Raw genomic sequence first — 21,542 nt, 5'->3', positions numbered from 1 at the left:
CTTTAAACCACTAGATGTCGACAAATCACGTGGTTATGTAACTTCAACGTTATTGACGTTAAAACAAACGCTCAGTTTAAGCAAAAATAGGTGCCGATACCGTCCATCCATCCATCCATTTTCTACCACGTGTCCCTCTTGGGGTCTCAGGAGCCCATCCCAGCTGCATTTGGGCGGAAGGCGGGGTACACCCTGGACAAGTCACCACTTCATCACAGGGCCAACACAGATAGACAACAGTCACACACTAGGGTCAATTTAAGTTGCCAATCAGCCTATCCCCAGGTGCATGCATGTCCTAGGGCAGGGGTGTCCAAACTTTTTCCACTGAGGGCCGCACACGGAAAAATTCAAGCATGCGGGGGCCATTTTGATATTTTTCATTTTCAAACCATAGCAAAATATATGGATTTTTTTTTTTTACCTTTAGGGCTCCCGGGGACCATAAAGGGTCTAAGTCATTAAAATGTAAAAAAAAACAACAAGTCGAATTATTTTATATATATATATATATATATATATATATATATATATATATATATATATATATATATATATATATATATATATATTTTTTTTTTTTTTTAACGCTTACAGTAAATCTCTACAGTATATCAACTTCAGGTTGAAATAAAGTTTAAAAAAAAAAAAAGGTTTTATGCCTTTTCTGTCAAAGACAACTTTGTTTTTTATAATAAAACTGAAATATGCAGTATTTCCCCCACTGCCCAAAACATTCAAAAAGCAATGTTTGATGTGAAGTAATTAGAGCCTTAAAAAGATCAATAATGCAGGACACCATTCATTATTATTTTTGAGTAATCACAGTGAAAAGACAAATAAAATCCCATTAAATATATTTGGGACCAAAAAGGTTTGTATCATAAAGTGATACATTTTTATTAATTTTTTTTAAAACTTTCAACACTTAAGTTACGAGATCAACTTCAGATATATCTGTCGATTTTACGTTTGAACTATTATTTTGTTTGTTTTATGCTCTTTTGTCAAAGAAAACATTGATGTTTTTGTATGGCAACCACACAATATTTTCCACATAAAACATTTTAAAGTTAAATATTTGAAATAATTGGAGCCTTGAATAGGTCAATAATTCATTATAACATTGAGTTCTTTTTTCTTTTTTTTTAACAAATGGCAAAAAAAGAAAAAAACAGAAAAAAAACAGCCTGCATGGCAGCTTTGTGTCAACATTGCAACTTTTTCTAGTTAGATTTCACCTCATTCCACTTTTTTAAATGTTTTTTTTAATTTTTGCAATAGCATTTCCAGAACGTGTGGAGGGCCGGTAAACTATTAGCTGCGGGCCGCAAATGGCCCCCGGGCCGCACTTTGGACACCCCTGCCCTAGGGAGTCAAACCTGGGACTTTTTCACAGTGAGGAACAAGCGCGAGCCACTGCGTCACCATGCTGCCCCGTGCCAAAACCTAATATCAAATATTCCACTTTGAAGCAATTTTTTAGGAAAATATTGGTCATTTAAAAAAAATAGTTAATGCTTTTTTTTATTTTTTCAAACAAAACAAAAAAAAAAGACGTAAAAAAGAAAAACGAAAACTAAAATCTATGGACAGATCTGAAGCTGCTGAAAGATTTGAAGTGTTTAAAGTACAAAAACAACAACAATATCTTACTTACTTGTACCTGCTCAGTGGCCTTGTGGTTAGAGTGTCTGCCCTGAGATTGGTAGGTCGAGAGTCATACCAAAGACTATAAAAATGGGACCCATTACCTCCCTGCTTGGCACTCAGCATCAAGGGTTGGAATTGGGGGTTAAATCACCAAAATGATTCACGGGCGTGGCCACCGCTGCTGCTCACTGCTCCCCTCACCTCCCAGGGGGTGGAACAAGGGGATGGGTCAAATGCAGAGGGTAATTTCACCACACCTAGTGTGTGTGTGATTTAACTTTTAGAACACTTTTATGTATGAGTTTGTCCATTTTTCAGCAAGGAGGGATAGTGTGAGTTTTTCAATAAAACTGTCTTTGTTCCAAAAAAAAAAAATACATCAAAATCAGCGTTATGAATTATTGACCTTTTTCAGGCTGTAATTACCTCATCCGAGTTTTAAAAAAAAATTCCAGGAAGTCCCAGAATTCCCAATTTTCAAAAGCCCTATATTTTCACCTATTGCTGGAAAGTTTTCTCAGACCGCATTTTTCAACCGTTTTTGACCATTCAGCCTTCAAAACATTCTTCTGAGCTGGAACAACAACATCACCATTTTTCTTTTCGCACAAATTCCCAGTTTTCCCGAAATTCTAAGAATTCCGAAATACCCATTCTCAATTCAAACTGTTGCCACGTCAACAATTTTCAACCGATTCTGAAAAATCCAATACCAACCCCATTCATATAATCTAGGATTATTAATCTAGAACTCTCACTACTTTTAAAACTAGACTGAAGACTTTTATGTTCACCTTAGCTTTCAGCTAAATCTTTTAATCTTTTAACTTTTAACGTCTGCACTGTTTTTATTTTTATTGTCTGCATTTTAATTTTGCTTTTATTTTCTTTCATTTCACTTTGTTGTCTGTGAAGCACTTTGAGTCTGCCTTGTGTATGAAAAGCGCTATACAAATAAAGTTGCCTTGCCTTGCCTTGCCTAGGATAATTGTGCTAGTATCAATATTTTCTGAAATTCCCACATTTCCAGGACATTCCTATTCTATTGAATGGACGTATTTATACGATGCCCTAAATTCAAAACTTATTTTTAAAACCCGATTTCGACCTCTTTCCACCCACAATACTCTTCCGATATATAGAGGGCCCAATAGGGGTCTTGTGTATGGGGGCTCAGAATTTGGTGCTCCCCCCCTGCCTGGCACCACTAGTAGGGCTTACATAGTAGCATGCTAACTACAAAGGGCCAAATGGGACAAAATAAATAAATAATGATGTCTTTAAATAAATACATAAATGTGTCATTATTTAATAAAAAAAAAAGAAAACATTAAAGTCAATAATTATTGAATTGTGAAATCATGCAATAATGATATGAATAATGAATTCAATGATTAAATGTAATTTAATATTGAGTACAACAATGACAGTGTTTAATTCTAATGTTAATTAATGAATGACACATTTAGGTAATTACTTAAATATGTAGTTATTTATCCAATTTTGTCCCATTTGGCCCTCAATAGCAAACTTCCTTTTCATCGTACTTCTGTTGTATATTGTATTGGACTTTGTTTTCACCTTCAAAAACATTAGAACGTAATAAAACAAAGTTACAAAAGTATCTCCAGACAAAATATAGTTACAAAGTAATAAAATATTCAGTATTTTCTAATAAAATACAAAAGTAGCAAGTATTGTCTGACAAAATAAGATTAGACAAGGTGATAATATTAGACAATAGTTGAGTAAACGTACTCCCTACAGAAAAAACCTTAATATGTTAAAAATTAACCATATCCTGCGTGTCTGTGTACGTGTACAAGATGGTAACATGTATGTTATTGTGTCTTCAATGTTTTATTGCTTTGTCACCACGAATGAAAATGATGTGTCATCTGCCAGTTAAAGAGGATGATGTAGAAAATCAACGAGGAAGAAAGGTCACGAGCATTTCAGCTGAATAACAACAGACTATAATGAGGAGGAAGTGTTCTTTCATGTTCTCTGTGAACTTCCAAAAGCGGATGTTGTGTTGTTCTATTGTCTAAATCAGCTGATGCTTCCTTACGGTGCAAATTGAGACCGCACCAGCGAACGTGACTCAGACTTTTCTTTCAACAAGTTCCTGGTGTGTGTGTGTATCAGTGCGCGAGAGATATGAGAGATACAGTATGTAAATAGCAAGGAGCTTAACAACAAAATGACTGAAGAATACATAATAAGGAAGGGAAGAATGTTCAAGTCACTTTGTAAACAAATCGATGGGTCCTTTAAAACAGTGTTTCTTAACCATAGGGCCTGGGCCGCCAAAAAAAAAATCAATTCATCTATCCATCTATTTACACATTTCCACCATGTGTGGCAGTGATGACAATCTCAAACAAACATAGGGAGTCTGGAGCTAAAGTCATAGAGAAGTTTAAGTGCAAAAAATATGACTAAAGTGATCAAGCTGTATTATCATTTTCAATTTAATTTTAATAATAGTAATAATAATAATAGATTTTATTTGTAAAAAGCACTTTACGTTGAGCAAACAACCTCAAAGTGCTAAAGTGTTAAAAAAAAGAAAAACAAAAAAAATTGTAATAATAATAATAATAATAATAAAAGATAATAAAAATAAATAAAATATAAAACTAGAAACAGCCCAATAGGTAGAACCAGCATGCATACAGTATCTATAAAAATCTATAAAAACAGTTTATTTAAAAAATCATATTATTAATTTAGTTTATTTATTGTCCCTTTGGAAGCAGCTGTTGCCATGTGGTCAGGGAAGGTCCAAATAAAAGAAGGAGGCGTGCAATCTTTTGGCAGAGCGTAATGATACTGTACAAGGGTACAGATGTACACGTTTCTCCTCACTGAGACAACTTGAGTTCTGTCTCTGTTTGATTCTTTGCTTCTTGTCTGTTTTAATAGACGTCATCGATGTTTAAACCTGACAGAGGGTTTACAAGCAGAATGTTTTTAAAGAAAAAAAAAGAAAAAAAGACTAATCTTCATTTTTTCTTAAAGGGGACACATTGCTCAAGTGCAGCAAACTGGACTCAAACTGAATTAGAATAATTTCAGAGGGGTCCGAGATTAATTGCAATGTTTGAATGAGCAGCAAAAAGTTTGTTTGGATCGCTACTGACAAAGCTAAGAAAATCGGTTTTAGAAATATTTATTAGTGTTTAAAAGCACCTGACACGGACAAAAGGTGAAAGGTCAGTCGGTCTTCGTGTTGTGAGACGTCACAAATAAGAGGTCAATCTGACGAAAAAAAACAAGAAAAATAATGAAGTTAAAACATCATTCAAAAAGTGCTTGTTGAAAAAAGATGACTGCTCACTTTGTTGCTTTTTCGGTATCTTTTCTCCTCTGATGAACTACAAAGGCAAAGAGCGGGATGAGGAATTAATAATAATAATAATAATAATAATGGATTAGATTTTATATCGCGCTTTTCTATTGTTGGATACTCAAAGCGCTCACAGAGAAGTGGGAACCCATCATTCATTCACACCTGGTGGTGGTAAGCTACATTTGTAGCCACAGCTGCCCTGGGGTAGACTGACGGAAGTGAGGCTGCCAGTTTGCGCCTACAGCCCCTCCGACCACCACCTACCATTCATTCATCTTTCATTCACCAGTGTGAGCGGCACCGGGGGCAAGGGTGAGGTGTCCTGCCCAAGGACACAACCGCAGCGGTTTGGATGTCAAGAGGCGGGGAGCGAACCTGCAACCCTCAGGTTTCTGGCACGGCCGCTCTACCCACTACGCCATACCGCCCCCAGACTACGCCATACCGCCCCCATAAGCGCCAGACGGACACGATATTAGGACCAGTACCTACCAGTCAGCAGGACATGCAGCAAGAAGGTGACAACGATGACAACGCAGACGAAAAGGCCGACCGGGACGACGACGACTCTGATCAACTTCTGATTGGCTGGCGTGACGAGGAGAGACGATGGCTCACCTGTGGGGAGATTGAGGCGTTTGAAAGCGTTTCAAAATTGACAGCGGTTTTAAACTTGACAAACAAGTCAATGGCGTTTTAAAATCGTGTTTTTATCATCTTCGTCTTTCAGTAAAGGTAAAACCATTCTTATCTTTTAACCTTTTTGAACACGTCGTGCATGCTTTTATTTCAAGTGGCCTGGACTACTGCAATGCACTTTATGCTGGCATTAGCCAAAAAGCTCTCTCCCGGTTGCAGTTAGTCCAGAACGCGGCAGCACGACTTTTAACAGGGGCCAGGAAACGCCAGCATATAACCCCAATTCTTCAGAGTTTGCACTGGCTCCCTGTTTATTTTAGAATTGATTATAAAACCTTGCTGTTTGTTTTTAAAGCTTTACATGGACTGGCACCTCAGTATATCTCGGACCTCATCCAAATTTACACTCCTGCGCGCGCTCTGAGGTCCGAGAGCCAGCTCCAGCTCGTGGTGCCCAAGACCAGACTTAAATCCAGGGGAGACAGGGCCTTCTCTTTCACAATATTATGTCAGACCCACTCGACATCCATTGTTTTCGGTCTCCCCTAGAGGGGGGGGGGGGGGGGTTACCCACATATGCGGTCCTCTCCAAGGTTTCTCATAGTCATTCACATTGACGTCCCACTGGGGTGAGTTTTCCTTGCCCGTATGTGGGCTCTGTACCGAGGATGTCGTTGTGGCTTGTACAGCCCTTTGAGACACTTGTGATTTCTGTGAGGAATCCATCATCCCGACAAAAACTGTCCACTGTTACCCAAATAACAAGCCCTGGATCACCAGCCAGCTAAAGGTGCTGCTAAATAAAAAGAAGCGAGCCTTCAGATCCGGTGATCGGGACGAGTTGAAGAGGATTCAGTGGCAGCTCAAAGTTAATCTTCAAGAAGGGAAAGATGCCTATAGAAGGAAGCTTGAAGCTAAACTCCAACAAAACAACACTCGTGAGGTTTGGAAGGGTATGACGGCCATCACAGGCTTCAACAATAAAGCCTAACTGCTGGATGGGGGTGCAGATAGAGCCAACGAGCTGAATTTGTTTTTCAACAGATTTAGCAACGCACCCCTTACTGGCCCTCCCCCCACTACTCCTGTTCTCACACCTCCACCTCCCCCCTCCTTCTCTATTACATAGAGCTATATTAGTCTATTTATACCTGCATTGTCCTTTCCATCATTGTAACTGAGCTACTGTGTTGAACAATTTCCCTTGTGGATCATTAAAGTTTGTCTAAGTCTAAGTCTAAGTCTATTTAGGGCTATATAAATAAACATTCATTGATTGATTGATTGATTCTCTGTGGTCGGCCCTAAGCTCTGGAACACTCTGCCCCTCCATGTTCAAAAGTCTCGTCTTAAGACCCACTTTTATTCTTTGGCTTTTAACACTATGTGAGTTGTGTGGTCCTCTGTCCTCTGTTGTCCTCTGTGTTTTTTTAAGTTTTTTTTCATAAATTTTGATTTCTATTTACTGTTTTAATTGGTTTTTCCCTTTAAAATCGTTTTTAATCATATTTTTATATTGTTTTTATATTGGTTCTATATTTATTTATTTTTTGTTTTTATTCAGTCATTGGTGGAGCTGAGGATAATATTTGATTATTGTTTTTTAATATTGTTTTTAATATTGTTTTTAATATTGTTGTGCAGCACTTTGGAAACATTTTTGTTGTTTAAATGTGCTATATAAATAAAGTGGATTGGATTGGATTGAAAATACAATATAATAACAATACTTACTGCGTCTCTCGGTGAGACAGTGAACGATTGTGGGAGCATATTTCACATCCATTCTCCTCACCTGCACAATAAAAACATATTTAGATATCTGCTAATTTGCATTTCTATGAATATAATAGAACTCACATAAAAACAAGAGTGAGCGTCAGTCACGTTGAAGCCAACAGATGTATGCTCTATCTAAAAAAATGAATAAAATCGGTTGCCGTGGTTTATGATGAGGAAATGACGCTGGGTTTAATACGTACCGCGTGGATCACGGCGTGGGTCTCCGGACTGCGGCACATGGCAGAGCCTGGCGACGGCGTACACGTGTGCACGGAGAAAGTGGCGTTGATGTGCGACATCAGTTTTGCCTCTTTGTGATCCACATATTGCACCACAGTCACATCCCACGCTGGAAATAAAGAGCATGAACAGTCGTCGTTCAGCAGGAAAATAAACCACAAACATTTGATCATTCATTATGTAACATAATTATGATAATTGATGTAGCAAGAAAAAGTCCAACCTTGGAATCTCCCGACAAAAGGACAACTGATCCAAGACTGATTGCCTGCACTAAACTAAAACAAAACAATAATATTATTTCATACACTATGATATTACATTGTTTTATCTTATTTTTTTTATTTTAACTCACTTTTATTTGATTCATTGTTTTTTTGTCTTTATGCTTTCCTACATTTTTACTTGTTTGTGGTGTACAACCTTTTGTTTCTCAACTGTGGCTGTTTTTAAAGGGCTCTACAAATAAAGTAGTATGGTATGGTATGGTATGGTATGGTATGGTACACTGAGTACACTATAATTTTTTTAATCTGTCCTTTCTAATCCATTTTCTACCGCTTGTTACCCTCGGTGTCTCCTAGGCGCTCAGGCAAATCATATTGTCTAAAAATAAATTTTTCCGTCGATAACGTGACATCAAGTGCGCACTCTTTCAGTCAATTAGTGCACGAGGAATATAGAATATATATAAAAAAGTTTGGGGAACCATGGTTTAGTCTTTTTAATAATTATACAATACTTCATTGAATAATTCTAAATTTTCTAGTGATTTACAATGTCATCATATCATTACATTAAATAACAATTATGTTATAAGCTGACCTCATTTTTTCTTTTAAATTATATTTATGAAATATTTGTAGATTTTGGCACAACCTTTCTTATCTTGAATTGTATTTTTATTCTGTTATATACTAGAGGATTTTAAATGTATATCCTTATTTTAAATGCTTCTGTTAAAATGTATAATATATGAAGTTCATATTTAATAATAGCAATGTTTTATTTATGTTTATTCAATTGAATAATAATAATTATTGTCATTATTATAAAAATAATTATTTTTTATTTTTTTTCCAGAATTTTTTGTATTTTTTTTTTATACTGAATATTGTTTTTTTATTTTAATTTTTTTATTTAGCATGACCTTGCTTTGTTTTTATTATATGTATACAGTATTTGTGGTATTATGGTATTTATTAATAAGGGTGCTGAAAAAATTAGTTTCATATTCGAATCGCAATTCTTAGTTATTCTGATTCAGAATCGATTCATCATTTTCAAACATATGCATATATTTTTTTAAGAATCAATTTTTAGGCCATCTCAGTGCTCGTATACGTCATAAAAACTTTTGTAACCGGTTTTGAAAAGGTTTTATTATAATTTCTATACAAAATAATATATTGTGAGGATCGGGAATCAATTTTTATAATCAAATGTTATAATATAATTGGATATTTATTGATATATTTATAGCATTTGTTTATAATTACCCTTGTAAATGAGACCATTTCACCCGAGTTTGGTGAGGGGCGGGGGGCCAACTTCACACAGGTCTTAAACTGATTTTAAATAAGGAAATAGCTGTGTTTATTTGGCGTTATCAGTCATCAGTGAAAGTGAAAGTGTCTAACCACAAAAACATATGAAAATATTTCAAGATATAAAAAAATAATCTGAATCTAATCGTCGCCCCAAAAAGTACATCTTTATGTGTTAGTACGTAATACGTTTATATGAAATTAATCAAAACATGTTATTTTATTTTATTTTATTATGGATTCTCCTTTAATCTATTTTTGCCGGACCAAGTTAACGTTTGTAACCTTGGCGTTTCAGCTCTAGCTGCACTATAATTCCTCGAAAGGCTATAAAAAAATACCTTCATGCACAGCTGAGGGTGGGGATCCACTTGTGCAAATGTTATCTGCAAGACAATACCAAACAATTGTTTTGTGATACCAAACAACACCAGCTGCAATGTGTTGCGAACGTTAAAGTATTTAGACTTGATGCGTCATTATAGGCTTTTTGTTTGGACTGAGACCAAAGTGGAGAGGTTCCATCCGAAGAATGTTTACAGCTTGAATCGTCTTATACGCAGACTGAAAGCACATTTTAGTGTACCACTTGCAGCAAGATTTTGCAAGAAACAACAACTATTTTATCATTTGTTTACTTGAGCTTTGCTCGCTAGTGACCACGAGAGGACAGACTTTCAGTAGATACACCCACACTTTTATCCAGATCCACACCAAAGTGGAAGTACATTACTAGTACAGTAAATAATGAACGGGGGATTTACTGACAACATCATGACTCAGCTCTGTAGATCCCCGCTCACATTTGTTCCTGTCAAACCAGATAAGATGCGCGTGTGATAAAGCCCTGAGTCATCAAAACACAGCGGCGGCTACCTTTGCTCTGCTGACATTCTGGGAGGCTTGCTGCAGATCCGTGCAGCCGCCATCCTCTCCTCCTTGGCACAGCGTCACGGTGGCCGTCAGCGGGCAGGCGGGTTCCCAAGAAAGAGCCCCCTCCAGCGGGTCGAAATTAATCCCGTGCCACATCTCCTCCAGGCCTGCAGGGACAGCCAGCGATGAGGTCACAACCAGGAAACCTTGTGGTTCGGTTTACGTGGCCATTAAAGTGACTCACTGTTTTTGAACGGGCAGACCTGCACCCTGGGGGCGTCCGTCACTGCAGACCAGCCCTGTGGGTATCACCAAGCTTTTAGTGCTGACTCATCACTGTATGGAAACTATATTTTAGTGTTCCAGGTGGCTTTACTGTACCTCGATGCAGAGGCATGGAAGCAGTCTGGAAAATGGGAGGATGGCGCTCTTGTTGATTTCCTCCTTCATAATCTGGAAGGTTAACATTAAGGGAAACATTACGGCCTTATATTTGTTTCATGTAAATATCAGGTAATTCAGGTGCACATTACACTTAAATGAACCCAATTAAGTCACACTGATCCATTGTAGTGTCTAGTTATTGCAATTTGAATATATACAGTCTATATACATACTGTATATATATATGAACATATATGTATGTGTATATGTGTGTATATATATATATATATATATATATATATATATATATATATATATATATATATATATATATATATATATATATATATATACATACACATATTTACATATATATATACATACATACATATATTTACATATATATATATATATACATACATACATACATACATACATATATATATATATATATATATATATATATATATATATATATATATATATATATATATACATATATATATATATATATATATATATATATATATATATATATATATATATACATATATATATATATATATATATATATATATACATACATATATATATATATATATATATATATATATATATACATACATATATATATATATATATATATATATATATATATATATATATATATATATATATATATATATATATATATATATATATATATATATATATATATATATATATATATATATATATATATATATATATATATATGTGTGTGTGTTAAGTCAGGAAAAAACCCAAGAGCCTATATCATCCCTACAAGCCTGTTTCGCAGGTTTCCCTGCTCGTTAGGGGATTTTATTGAAGTGTCTGTGGCTTTTACATGTAAAAGCCACTGACACTTCAATATATATATATATATATATATATATATATATATATATATATATATATATATATATATATATATATATATATATATATATATATATATATATATATATATATATATATATATATATAGCTACAAAGTTCTGCGTAATTATCAGTTGTTAGTAGCAATATTTCGGTGTTATTCTCTTTACTTTGTCAGTCAAAATAAACATAAACAATGTTAGAAAATATTAATAAAATGCATTTTAATTGCATTTATTCATAAATATCTCTAAAAGGAGTCTTAATAAGGCAATAGCTGTGTTTATTTGGCGCTATTAGTCATCATGGGTGGCCAAACCTTCTCCACTGAGAGCCAAGAACTGACTAACCAAAGGATGCGGGGTACAATTATACAGACTTTTCTTCAAAGAACTACAAAATGCAATTTTGGTTCAAATTTTGAGTGACTGATGATGAGCCGAATCCAAACTAAAATGCAGTACAGTTAGCACGCTAGATAGCATCAAGTAACGGCAGATAGCGTCAAGTACCAAGACAAATGACTAAAATGAGCTAAAGAAAAGAGCATTCTAACAGTACTAGGCTAACATGAAATACCAAAATATATGACACTGAGGTGTATACCTGCTAAATTGGCTAAATAAGCTAGCATGTTAATGTTAGCATGCTAATATGCTAACTACAACTGTGTCAAGTACCAACATATATTACTCTGAGGTGTGTAGCTGAAAAGAACAGTTTAAAACATTAACATAGATCACGTACTAAAATATGACTGAGGTGTACGCCTAAAAAATTAGATTTAAAAAAAGCTAACATCCAAACATTAGCACGCTAACAGGTATCAACACTACGGTGTATACCTGCAAAATTAGCAAAAAACTAGCTTGTTAATATTAGAATGCTAACCATTGTGCTGTAGGCCGTTAAAAAAAAAGCTATGGGCCGCACTTTGGATACCGCTGATATATAAACTGTATATGTGTATATATATATATATATATATATATATATATATATATATATATATATATATATATATATATATATATATATATATATATATATATATATATATATATATATATATACAAAATGTATAATTTAGTTACTGTTAGAATAATTGTTTCTAAATGATCACAAAAACTTTGTATTACATTGTGTTCCTGACAAGAAGGTTAGGTCTTTGAAACCTACCAAGAGTAAGGCTCGTAAAACTCCACTGTGTAGGGGGCGGGAAGCAAGATGGTGTTCCTGTGTTCTTTCATGTATGGTAATCAACCTTGTTCTGGCCCGAGGACTTCAAAGCGGAGAGAACCAAGGATCTGCCCAATTTCCAGACGAACTCTTTTTGAAGTATTTTCCGAACTCTCTTTGAACTATTTTACGGAACTCTTTTCGAACTATTTCAAGACCTCTTCTTTTGAACTGTTCGGTAACCAAAGGCAAGGCTGTTTACGACCCACTTCCCTCTGGAAGCAGCTGTGGTCAGGTGGGGGGAGAAAGTCAAATAAAGAAGGAGTGCAATCTTTCGGGAGAGCGTGCTGAGACACTGTAAGAGGTTACAGGTCGATGGCGACTCTCCTCGATATATTGAGTCCAAATTGAATTCTGTCTCTGTTTAATTCTTTGCCTCTTGTCTTGTTTAATAGATGTCATCAGTGTTTGAACCTAGTAGATTTCATTCATGTGGCCTTTCCCCCCATTCAACCCATTAAAAATCAATATGCACCTTGTGTTAACATAAGCAACAACCTATGACCTCATCTTCTGCACAAGCAGCCAAAATCAACAGGTTTATTGCTTTGACACGTGACAGCCATATTTGTTTCACGGACCTATTTTGCCACTATGAGGCCAACTGTCATGACGTCCCTGGGGTGTTTCAAAATAAAAGCTCATTTACCAGCGCACCAGCGCCCGTGCTAGCGCAGATGAAGTCCTTACGGCACAGTCGCAGCCGGTAATCTTCATCATCCAGCATGTCGGTCACGGTGACACGCAGTTCTTTCCTCTCTGTGTTGACATGGTATGATATCCTCCCAGCTGGAAGTGTGCAATATTACCGCATGTATTATATCATATTACTACATACACACTTGTGGTACTCACTGATGCATTCAGGCACGTGTCTGCTCAAATCCTCCCATGAGCAATCTGTCGAGTGTGACATAACGCTTGTTATTTATACATAATAACGCCTCAGTGGTGAGTCATTAACCTTCATTTGTTTCCATCAAGGAAGTACCAGACGGATTATACATTGACTTTCAAAGATTAGTGCGAAACCCAGCATCCAAAGCTTCCTGCTCGGGTGTCGGCCTTGTGTAACATCCACCTGGAGCCACGTAGGTTCCGCTTTGATTTATTCCGCAGTAATTGGGCACCGTCGTCACCGTGACTTTGACTTGCTGCTGCGGATAAACGTCGGTGCAGTTGTCGTCCAGCTCCACCTGGAGAGACAAGGCAGCAACGATGAGGGGCACGAATGTCGCAGCCGACCATCACAAATGTAAGGCTGTGAATCTTTGGGCACCACCAAGCGATTCGATTCGATTCTTGTGGGGGTAACGATTCGATTCAGAATCGATTCAAACCAATTCTCGCTTCAAAATTGTCGTAGAATTTCTGACCTTTTGACCTATATTTCTTGTCTTTTAAGAATGTCCGCTCATTTTCAATTCTCTTGTATTTTGTGCCATTGAATGGACCAGTTGTGGGACAAAAGTGAATATTAAGTCGTGCCAACCTGTCTACAGAATGTGTTGACTGTCTAAAGCAGGGGTCACCAACCTTTTTGAAAGCAAGAGCTACTTCTTGGGTACTGATTAATGCGAAGGGCTACCAGTTTGATACACACTTCAATAAATTGCCAGAAATAGCCAATTTGCTCAATTTACTTTAACTCTATGTTATTATTAATAATGAATGATATTTACACTTAATTGAACGGTTTAAAAGAGGAGAAAACACGAAAAAAAAAGACTAATAAATTTTGAAACATAGTTTATCTTCAATTTCGACTCTTTAAAATTCAAAATTCAACCGAAAAAAAGAAGAGAAAAACTTTAAAAAATAATTTATGGAACATCATTAGTAATTTTTCCTGATTAAGATTAATTTTAGAATTTTGATGACATGTTTTAAATAGGTTAAAATCCAATCTACACTTTGTTAGAGTATATAACAAATTGGACCAAGCTATATTTCTAACAAAGACAAATCATTATTTCTTCTAGATTTTCCAGAACAAAAATTTTAAAAGAAATTCAAAAGACTTTGAAATAAGATTTCAATTTGATTCTACAGATTTTCTAGATTTGCCAGAATATTTTTTTTGAATTTTAATCATAATAAGTTTGAAGAAATATTTCACAAATATTCTTCGTCGAAAAAACAGAAGCTAAAATGAAGAATTAAATTAAAATGTATTTATTATTCTTCACAATAAAAAAAATACATTTACTTGAACATTGATTTAAATTGTCAGGAAAGAAGAGGAAGGAATTTAAAAGGTAAAAAGGTATATGTGTTTAAAAATCCTAAAATCATTTTTAAGGTTGTATTTTTTCTCTAACATTGTCTTTCTGAAAGTTATAAGAAGCAAAGTAAAAAAATGAATGAATTTATTTAAACAAGTGAAGACCAAGTCTTTCAAATATTTTCTTGGATTTTCAAATTCTATTTGAGTTTTGTCTCTCTTAGAATTAAAAATGTCAGACAAAGCGAGACCAGCTTGCTAGTAAATAAATACAATTTAAAAAATAGAGGCAGCTCACTGGTAAGTGCTGCTATTTGAGCTATTTTTAGAACAGGCCAGCGGGCTACTCATCTGGTCCTTACGGGCTACCTGGTGCCCGCGGGCACCGCGTTGGTGACCCCTGGTCTAAAGGATTCGAGTTGTTATGGAACAGATAGGGAAAACAACAAGACATTGACGCATTTAGATAACAAACAATGACGCACAAGAGACATATAAAAAATGGCAGAACACCGGAACTGGACAGGGATTTTGGCTTGTGTGTGTCTTGTTTACTCCGGAGTAACATGTGGTCTGTCTGCACGGTAATGGGTATATAAATGGGTAAATAAATGTGTTGTACTAAACTACTTTTGTTGCCTGTTTAAGCATCGGACAATCCACTACAAAATCAATACTTTTTAAAAATCAGATTGAGTGCCAGTTCTATGGTTAACTACATTCCTCCGTAAAAAAGACAAACGGCTCTGTAAAAATGTTGAATTATTTAAAAGAAAAATGTTTTTGTTGAATAAAATTCCACCCACACATTTAATAAAGTCAAATACAAATAAGGCAACAAGAGAAGTATCACACACTTCTCTTTTCTACAGTAAATCTGTGCAGCAGATTATTTATAGAGATGTCCGATAATGGCTTTTTTGCCGATATCCAATATTCCGATATTGTCCAACTCATAATTACCGATTCCGATATCAACCGATACCGATATATACAGTCGTGGAATTAACACATTATTATGCCTAATTTTGTTGTGATGCCCCGCTGGATGCATTAAACAATGTAACAAGGTTTTCCAAAATAAATCAACTCAAGTTATGGAAAAAAATGCCAACATGGCACTGCCATATTTATTATTGAAGTCACAAAGTGCATTATTTTTTTTTAACATGCCTCAAAACAGCAGCTTGGAATTTGGGACATGCTCTCCCTGAGAGAGCATGAGGAGGTTGAAGTGGGCGGGGTGGGGGGGGGGGTAGGGGGTAGCGGGGGGTGTATATTGTAGCGTCCCGGAAGAGTTAGTGCTGCAAGGGGTTCTGGGTATTTGTTCTGTTGTGTTTATGTTGTGTTACGGTGCGGATGTTCTCCCGAAATGTGTTTGTCATTAGAGATGTCAAATAAATGCGTTAAAATGTAATATCGGAAATGATCGGTATCTGGGTTTTTTTTATCGGTATCGTTTTATTTATTTATTTATTTTTGGTTTTTTTTATTAAATCAACATAAAAAACACAAGATACACTTACAATTAGTGCACCAACCCAAAATTCACACAAAAGGGTTGTTTCTTTCTGTTATTAATATTCTGGTTCCTACATTATATATCAATATATATCAATACAGTCTGCAAGGGATACAGTCCGTAAGCACACATGATTGTGCGTGCTGCTGGTCCACTAATAGTACTAACTAGAGATGTCCGATAATACCGGCCTGCCGATATTATCGGCCGATATATGCGTTAAAATGTAATATCGGAAATTATCGGTATCAGTTTTTTTTTTATCGGTATCGGGTTGTTGTTTTTGTTTTTGGTTTTTTTTGTTTGTTTTATTAAATCAACATAAAAAACACAAGATACACTTACAATTAGTGCACCAACCCAAAAAACCTCCCTCCCCCATTTACACTCATTCACACAAAAGGGTTGTTTCTTTCTGTTATTAATATTCTGGTTCCTACATTATATATCAATATATATCAATACAGTCTGCAAGGGATACAGTCCGTAAGCACACATGATTGTGCGTGCTGCTGGTCCACTAATAGTACTAACCTTTAACAGTTAATTTTACAAATTTTCATTAATTACTAGTTTCTATGTAACTGTTTTTATATTGTTGTACTTTCTTTTTTATTCAAGAAAATGTTTTTAATTTATTCATCTTATTTTACTAATTTTTAAAAAAAGTACCTTATCTTCACCATACCTGGTTGTCCAAATTAGGCATAATAATGTGTTAATTCCACGACTGCATATATCGGTTGATATCGGTATCGGTTGATATCGGTATCGGTAATTAAAGAGTTGGACAATATCGGAATATCGGATATCGGCAAAAAGCCATTATCGGACATCCCTAGTACTAACCTTTAACAGTTAATTTTACTCATTTTCATTAATTACTAGTTTCTATGTAACTGTTTTTATATTGTTTTACTTAATTTTTTATTCACGAAAATGTTTTTAATTTATTTATCTTATTTTATTTTATTAATTTTTTTTAAAAGTACCTTATCTTCACCATGCCTGGTTGTCCAAATTAGGCATAATAATGTGTTAATTCCACGACTGTATATATCGGTTGATATTGGTATCGGTAATTAAAGAGTTGGACAATATCGGAATATCGGATATCGGCAAAAAGCCATTATCGGACATCCCTATTTGTCATTCTTGTTTGGTGTGGGTTCACAGCATATTTGTAACAGTGTTAAAATTGTTTATACAGCCACCCTCAGTGTGACCTGTATGGCTGTTGACCAAGTATGCATGCATTCACTTGTGTGTGTGAAGAGCCGTAGATATTATGTGATTGGGCCGGCACGCAAAGGCAGTGCCTTTAAGGCACGCCCCCAATATTGTTGTCTGGGTGGAAATCGGGAGAAATTCGGGAGAATGGTTGCCCCGGGAGATTTTCGGGAGGGGCACTGAAGTTCGGGACTCTCCCGGGAAAATCGGGAGGGTTGGCAAGTATGACTGGGAGACGCAACTACTCTGTACTTCTCCCTACGTCCGTGTACCGCTCCGTACAGCGGCGTTTTAAATAGTCATAAATTGTACTTTTTGAAACCGATACCGATCATTTCCGATATTACATTTTAAAGCATTTACCGGCCGATAATATCGGCAGTCCGATATTATCGGACATCTCTAATTATTTACATCCTATGTGTCAAAGTCAAGGCTCGCGAATGAATTATCTATGGCCCCCGGGATGATATTTGATTAGTATTGGAACCGGCCGCCTGCTGCTGTTTTGCACGCTCCAATACTCCATCCGTGTTGGCGATAGGAATCTTCAAAATGGGGTCAATCAAGTCATAAAAATGGGGTCCCACAGTAAATGTGTGGGGTCCCACGTTTTTGTAAGCGCTTTGAAAACAAATGATAAAATGTATGCATTATCCTGTTATATCTCACATTCTATATTGTGTTTTGGAAAAAGATCATAAACGTTACTTAACTCATAAATAAAAAAAAATAGAAAAGAAAACACATTTTTTTGCATATGTAAATGTATTCAGTTATAAACATTCATTCACTTTCTCCTTTCCTTTATGGATCTAAACTTTACCGCTGCCGGTATTTTTTTCTATATTTTTATTGTAATATTTTCAGAATGTGTTTGTTCTATTTTTGGCCAAAATAAGACAAAGAAAACAATCTGAAGTTGTCTTTATTTTTTTGTTTTAATGCCATGATTTTAATAGTCCGGCCCGCGTGTGCACAGATTTTCCTCTATGCGGCCCCTGAGATAAAATGAGTTTGACACCCCTGATCTACAATAGGATTTACCTGAGATTTTTTTTTAAATAATAATAAAAAAAATAATAAATTCAAAATCGATTTATGATTTTTTTAAATCAATTAAAAATAGTAACAAATAAGAATTGCGATTCATTCGAAAACCAATTTGTTACACGCCTAATGCCTCATATGTTCAATAAATTGTGTTGAGCTCAAAGTGTCATGATAACCATAGAACAGGAAATAACATCAACCTCGGGATCACTTTATATACGTCTGCACTTTAAATGATGTTGTTAAATAATTGTAACTTGACCGCACGCTGATTTGTAACTCACACTTTTTCTATGTACTGCACTCGTATTTTAAATTGCTTTTCATTTTGTGCCATAAAAGGACTACGGATGGAAATTATGGTAAGTTTGTTGTTTTTTTGTTTTTTTTTGGTCATAAAAAAATACAATCATGTGTGCTTACGGACTGTATCCCTGCAGACTGTATTGATCTATATTGATGTATAATGTAGGAACCAGAAATATTAATAACAGAAAGAAAAAACTAGGGCTGCAACAACTAATCGATTAAAATCAATTATAAAAATAGTTGCCGATTAATTTAGTCATCGATTCGTTGGATCTATGCTATGCGCATGCGCAGAGGCTTTAAAAAAAAATAAAATAAAATATATATATATATATATATATATATATATATATATATATATATATATATATATATATATATATATATATATATATACATAAATATATATATATATATATATATATATATATATATATATATATATATATATATATATATATATATATATATATATATATATAATATATATATATGTATATATATATATATATATATATATATATATATATATATATATATATATATATATATATATATATATATATATATATATATTTTTTTTTTTTTTTTAATTTTTTTTTTAAATAAACCTTTATTTATAAACTGCAACATGTACAAACAGCTGAGAAACAATAATCAAAATAAGTATGGTGCCAGTATGCTGTTTTTTTTTCAATAAAATACTGGAAAGGATAGAAATGTAGTTTGTCTCTTTTATCCGATTATTAATCGATTAATCGAAGTAATAATCGACAGATTAATCGATTATCAAATTAATCGTTAGTTGCAGCCCTAGAAAAAACCCTGTTGTGCGAATGAGTGTGAATGAGTGTAAATGGGGGAGGGAGGTTTTTTGGGTTGGTGCACTAATTGTAAGTGTATCTTGTGTTTTTTATGTTGATTTAATAAAAAAAAACAATAAAATGTTTTTTATTTTTTTATTTCTTGTGCGGCCCGATACCAATCGATCCACGGACCGGTACCGGGCCAACAGGTGAGTAGTTGTACTTTATTTTAGTTCTTTACTGTGCTTAAAGTCTTTTTAAAGGGAAGTTCAAATTAAATCACATTACATTTTTGGCCTTTTTTGTGTGAGGCCACAAAAGAGAAAACTGTGTGATGATAACCACAAAAGAGAAAAACTTTGAAGCCACACATAATTGTATTCTGACTTTGGATCTTTTAGTGTTATTGGACACAGTACCTGCATTCCGGACATTGTCCACCCGGAAACCTTGGAGATGCTGACTATCCGGCAGTTGTGCAGCATTCCCGGTGTGTGGGAGCAAACGGACAAGCCGTGGATGTACTCTGGATGGAGAGGAATTTAGATGAAGTCATTGCCCATAATGAGTAATAACAAGGTTTTTGATGTAACAACAAACCTGGAAGCTGTACAGTAGTGTTGATTCGGAGGTGCAGCGAGCACCTTTGACGCCCCTCACATGTCATGCCTGTGGAAAACCTGAGGTTGCGGAAAACGGCGGCGGCGGTGAGTCCGTCAGCGGGCATCTGACACGGATCAGCAAAGTAATCTGTAATGGAGTTTTGTAAAAGTAACGTCTGAAAATATATGTTGTTGCTTTGGGAAATTCCCACTCGTGGTTGATTACTTCAGAACATGAAGGATGTATTAACACAACTGGAAAAAAATCTTTTTTGGACATAAATTGAATAGTTAATATACAATATTAGTGATGAGATGTTCTTACTTGCTGGCTGGGTGTTGCACTGAAAGCCCTGCAACAAGAAACACAAAGTGGTCTAATTAGTGAGGAAACCAATGAACAAATATTTATATATTATATAAAACGATTTGTATAACTTATTTTTAATATTTATTATTTTATTTTATATAATTTATATGAAATAATTTGTACAGTATAATTTATATTGATTTTTTTAGATTTTATGTTTGTATAATTAATATAAATTAATTTGTACAACATAATTTAAAATTAATATTTTTTATTTTATTTAATTTTATTTATATACTATTATTTTTATAGTATAATTCATATTTAATCAATCAATCATATACTTTATTAGTCTACGAGGGAAAATTAATAATTAATCATTTTCAGCATTTATTAATTGTATTATATACAATTTACATAAAATAATTTGTTTGATATAATTTATATATTTCATTTGTATTTTATTTTACATAATTTATACAAAACAACTTATACAGCCAGCGCAAGGTAATTCTGTGTAATAAAGACGTTGGTTTGTTTAAATGGCACTGTGAGTCCTGAATAGGTCAGTTTTTAAAAAAAGCATTTTGTGTTGTCATTTCACTAACTAATTTATGTACTTAAATATATACTGTACATTTCAGATAATAATTACAGCTTTATCATTTTTAGTGCCGTCAAAAAATCACATTTTGATCAGATTATTCACACTTCTGTATTTTGATTATTCGAGATTCGTGATTAATCGCATGTGTTAAAATGTCAACTTTGACAGCCCTAATATTAATTATACATATTACATACAGTATACCAATATAGTTTTCTAATGAGCTCATTTTTCTTTAGAAAACGATAATTATGTAAATAATTGAAG

At 34.5% G+C, this 21,542-nt stretch overlaps 1 protein-coding gene across 3 annotated transcripts in view; it reads right to left on the bottom strand.

Annotated features, from left to right (window-relative positions):
- Positions 1–4,781: 4,781 nt before the first annotated feature.
- Positions 4,782–21,542, bottom strand: part of LOC133661375 (putative interleukin-17 receptor E-like) — a 39,415-nt gene continuing 22,654 nt past the window's right edge. For all 3 annotated transcript variants that reach the window (XM_062064536.1, XM_062064537.1, XM_062064535.1), the window contains 17 exons: positions 20,684–20,711; positions 20,357–20,506; positions 20,176–20,282; positions 13,694–13,808; positions 13,468–13,512; positions 13,262–13,401; positions 10,471–10,542; positions 10,334–10,388; positions 10,093–10,256; positions 9,558–9,602; positions 7,893–7,947; positions 7,630–7,778; positions 7,508–7,561; positions 7,382–7,442; positions 5,501–5,626; positions 4,997–5,033; positions 4,782–4,917 (listed from right to left, as the gene is read on the bottom strand). In XM_062064536.1, coding sequence (XP_061920520.1) covers positions 4,899–4,917; positions 4,997–5,033; positions 5,501–5,626; positions 7,382–7,442; positions 7,508–7,561; positions 7,630–7,778; positions 7,893–7,947; positions 9,558–9,602; positions 10,093–10,256; positions 10,334–10,388; positions 10,471–10,542; positions 13,262–13,401; positions 13,468–13,512; positions 13,694–13,808; positions 20,176–20,282; positions 20,357–20,506; positions 20,684–20,711 — 1,422 coding nt within the window. In that variant the 3' untranslated portion in view covers positions 4,782–4,898. The remainder of the gene's footprint in view (positions 4,918–4,996; positions 5,034–5,500; positions 5,627–7,381; positions 7,443–7,507; positions 7,562–7,629; positions 7,779–7,892; positions 7,948–9,557; positions 9,603–10,092; positions 10,257–10,333; positions 10,389–10,470; positions 10,543–13,261; positions 13,402–13,467; positions 13,513–13,693; positions 13,809–20,175; positions 20,283–20,356; positions 20,507–20,683; positions 20,712–21,542) is intronic.

The sequence above is a fragment of the Entelurus aequoreus genome, linkage group LG12 (genome assembly GCF_033978785.1).
Source record: "Entelurus aequoreus isolate RoL-2023_Sb linkage group LG12, RoL_Eaeq_v1.1, whole genome shotgun sequence".
Taxonomy (NCBI): domain Eukaryota; kingdom Metazoa; phylum Chordata; class Actinopteri; order Syngnathiformes; family Syngnathidae; genus Entelurus; species Entelurus aequoreus.
This window is presented reverse-complemented; position numbering and strand designations above follow the sequence as displayed.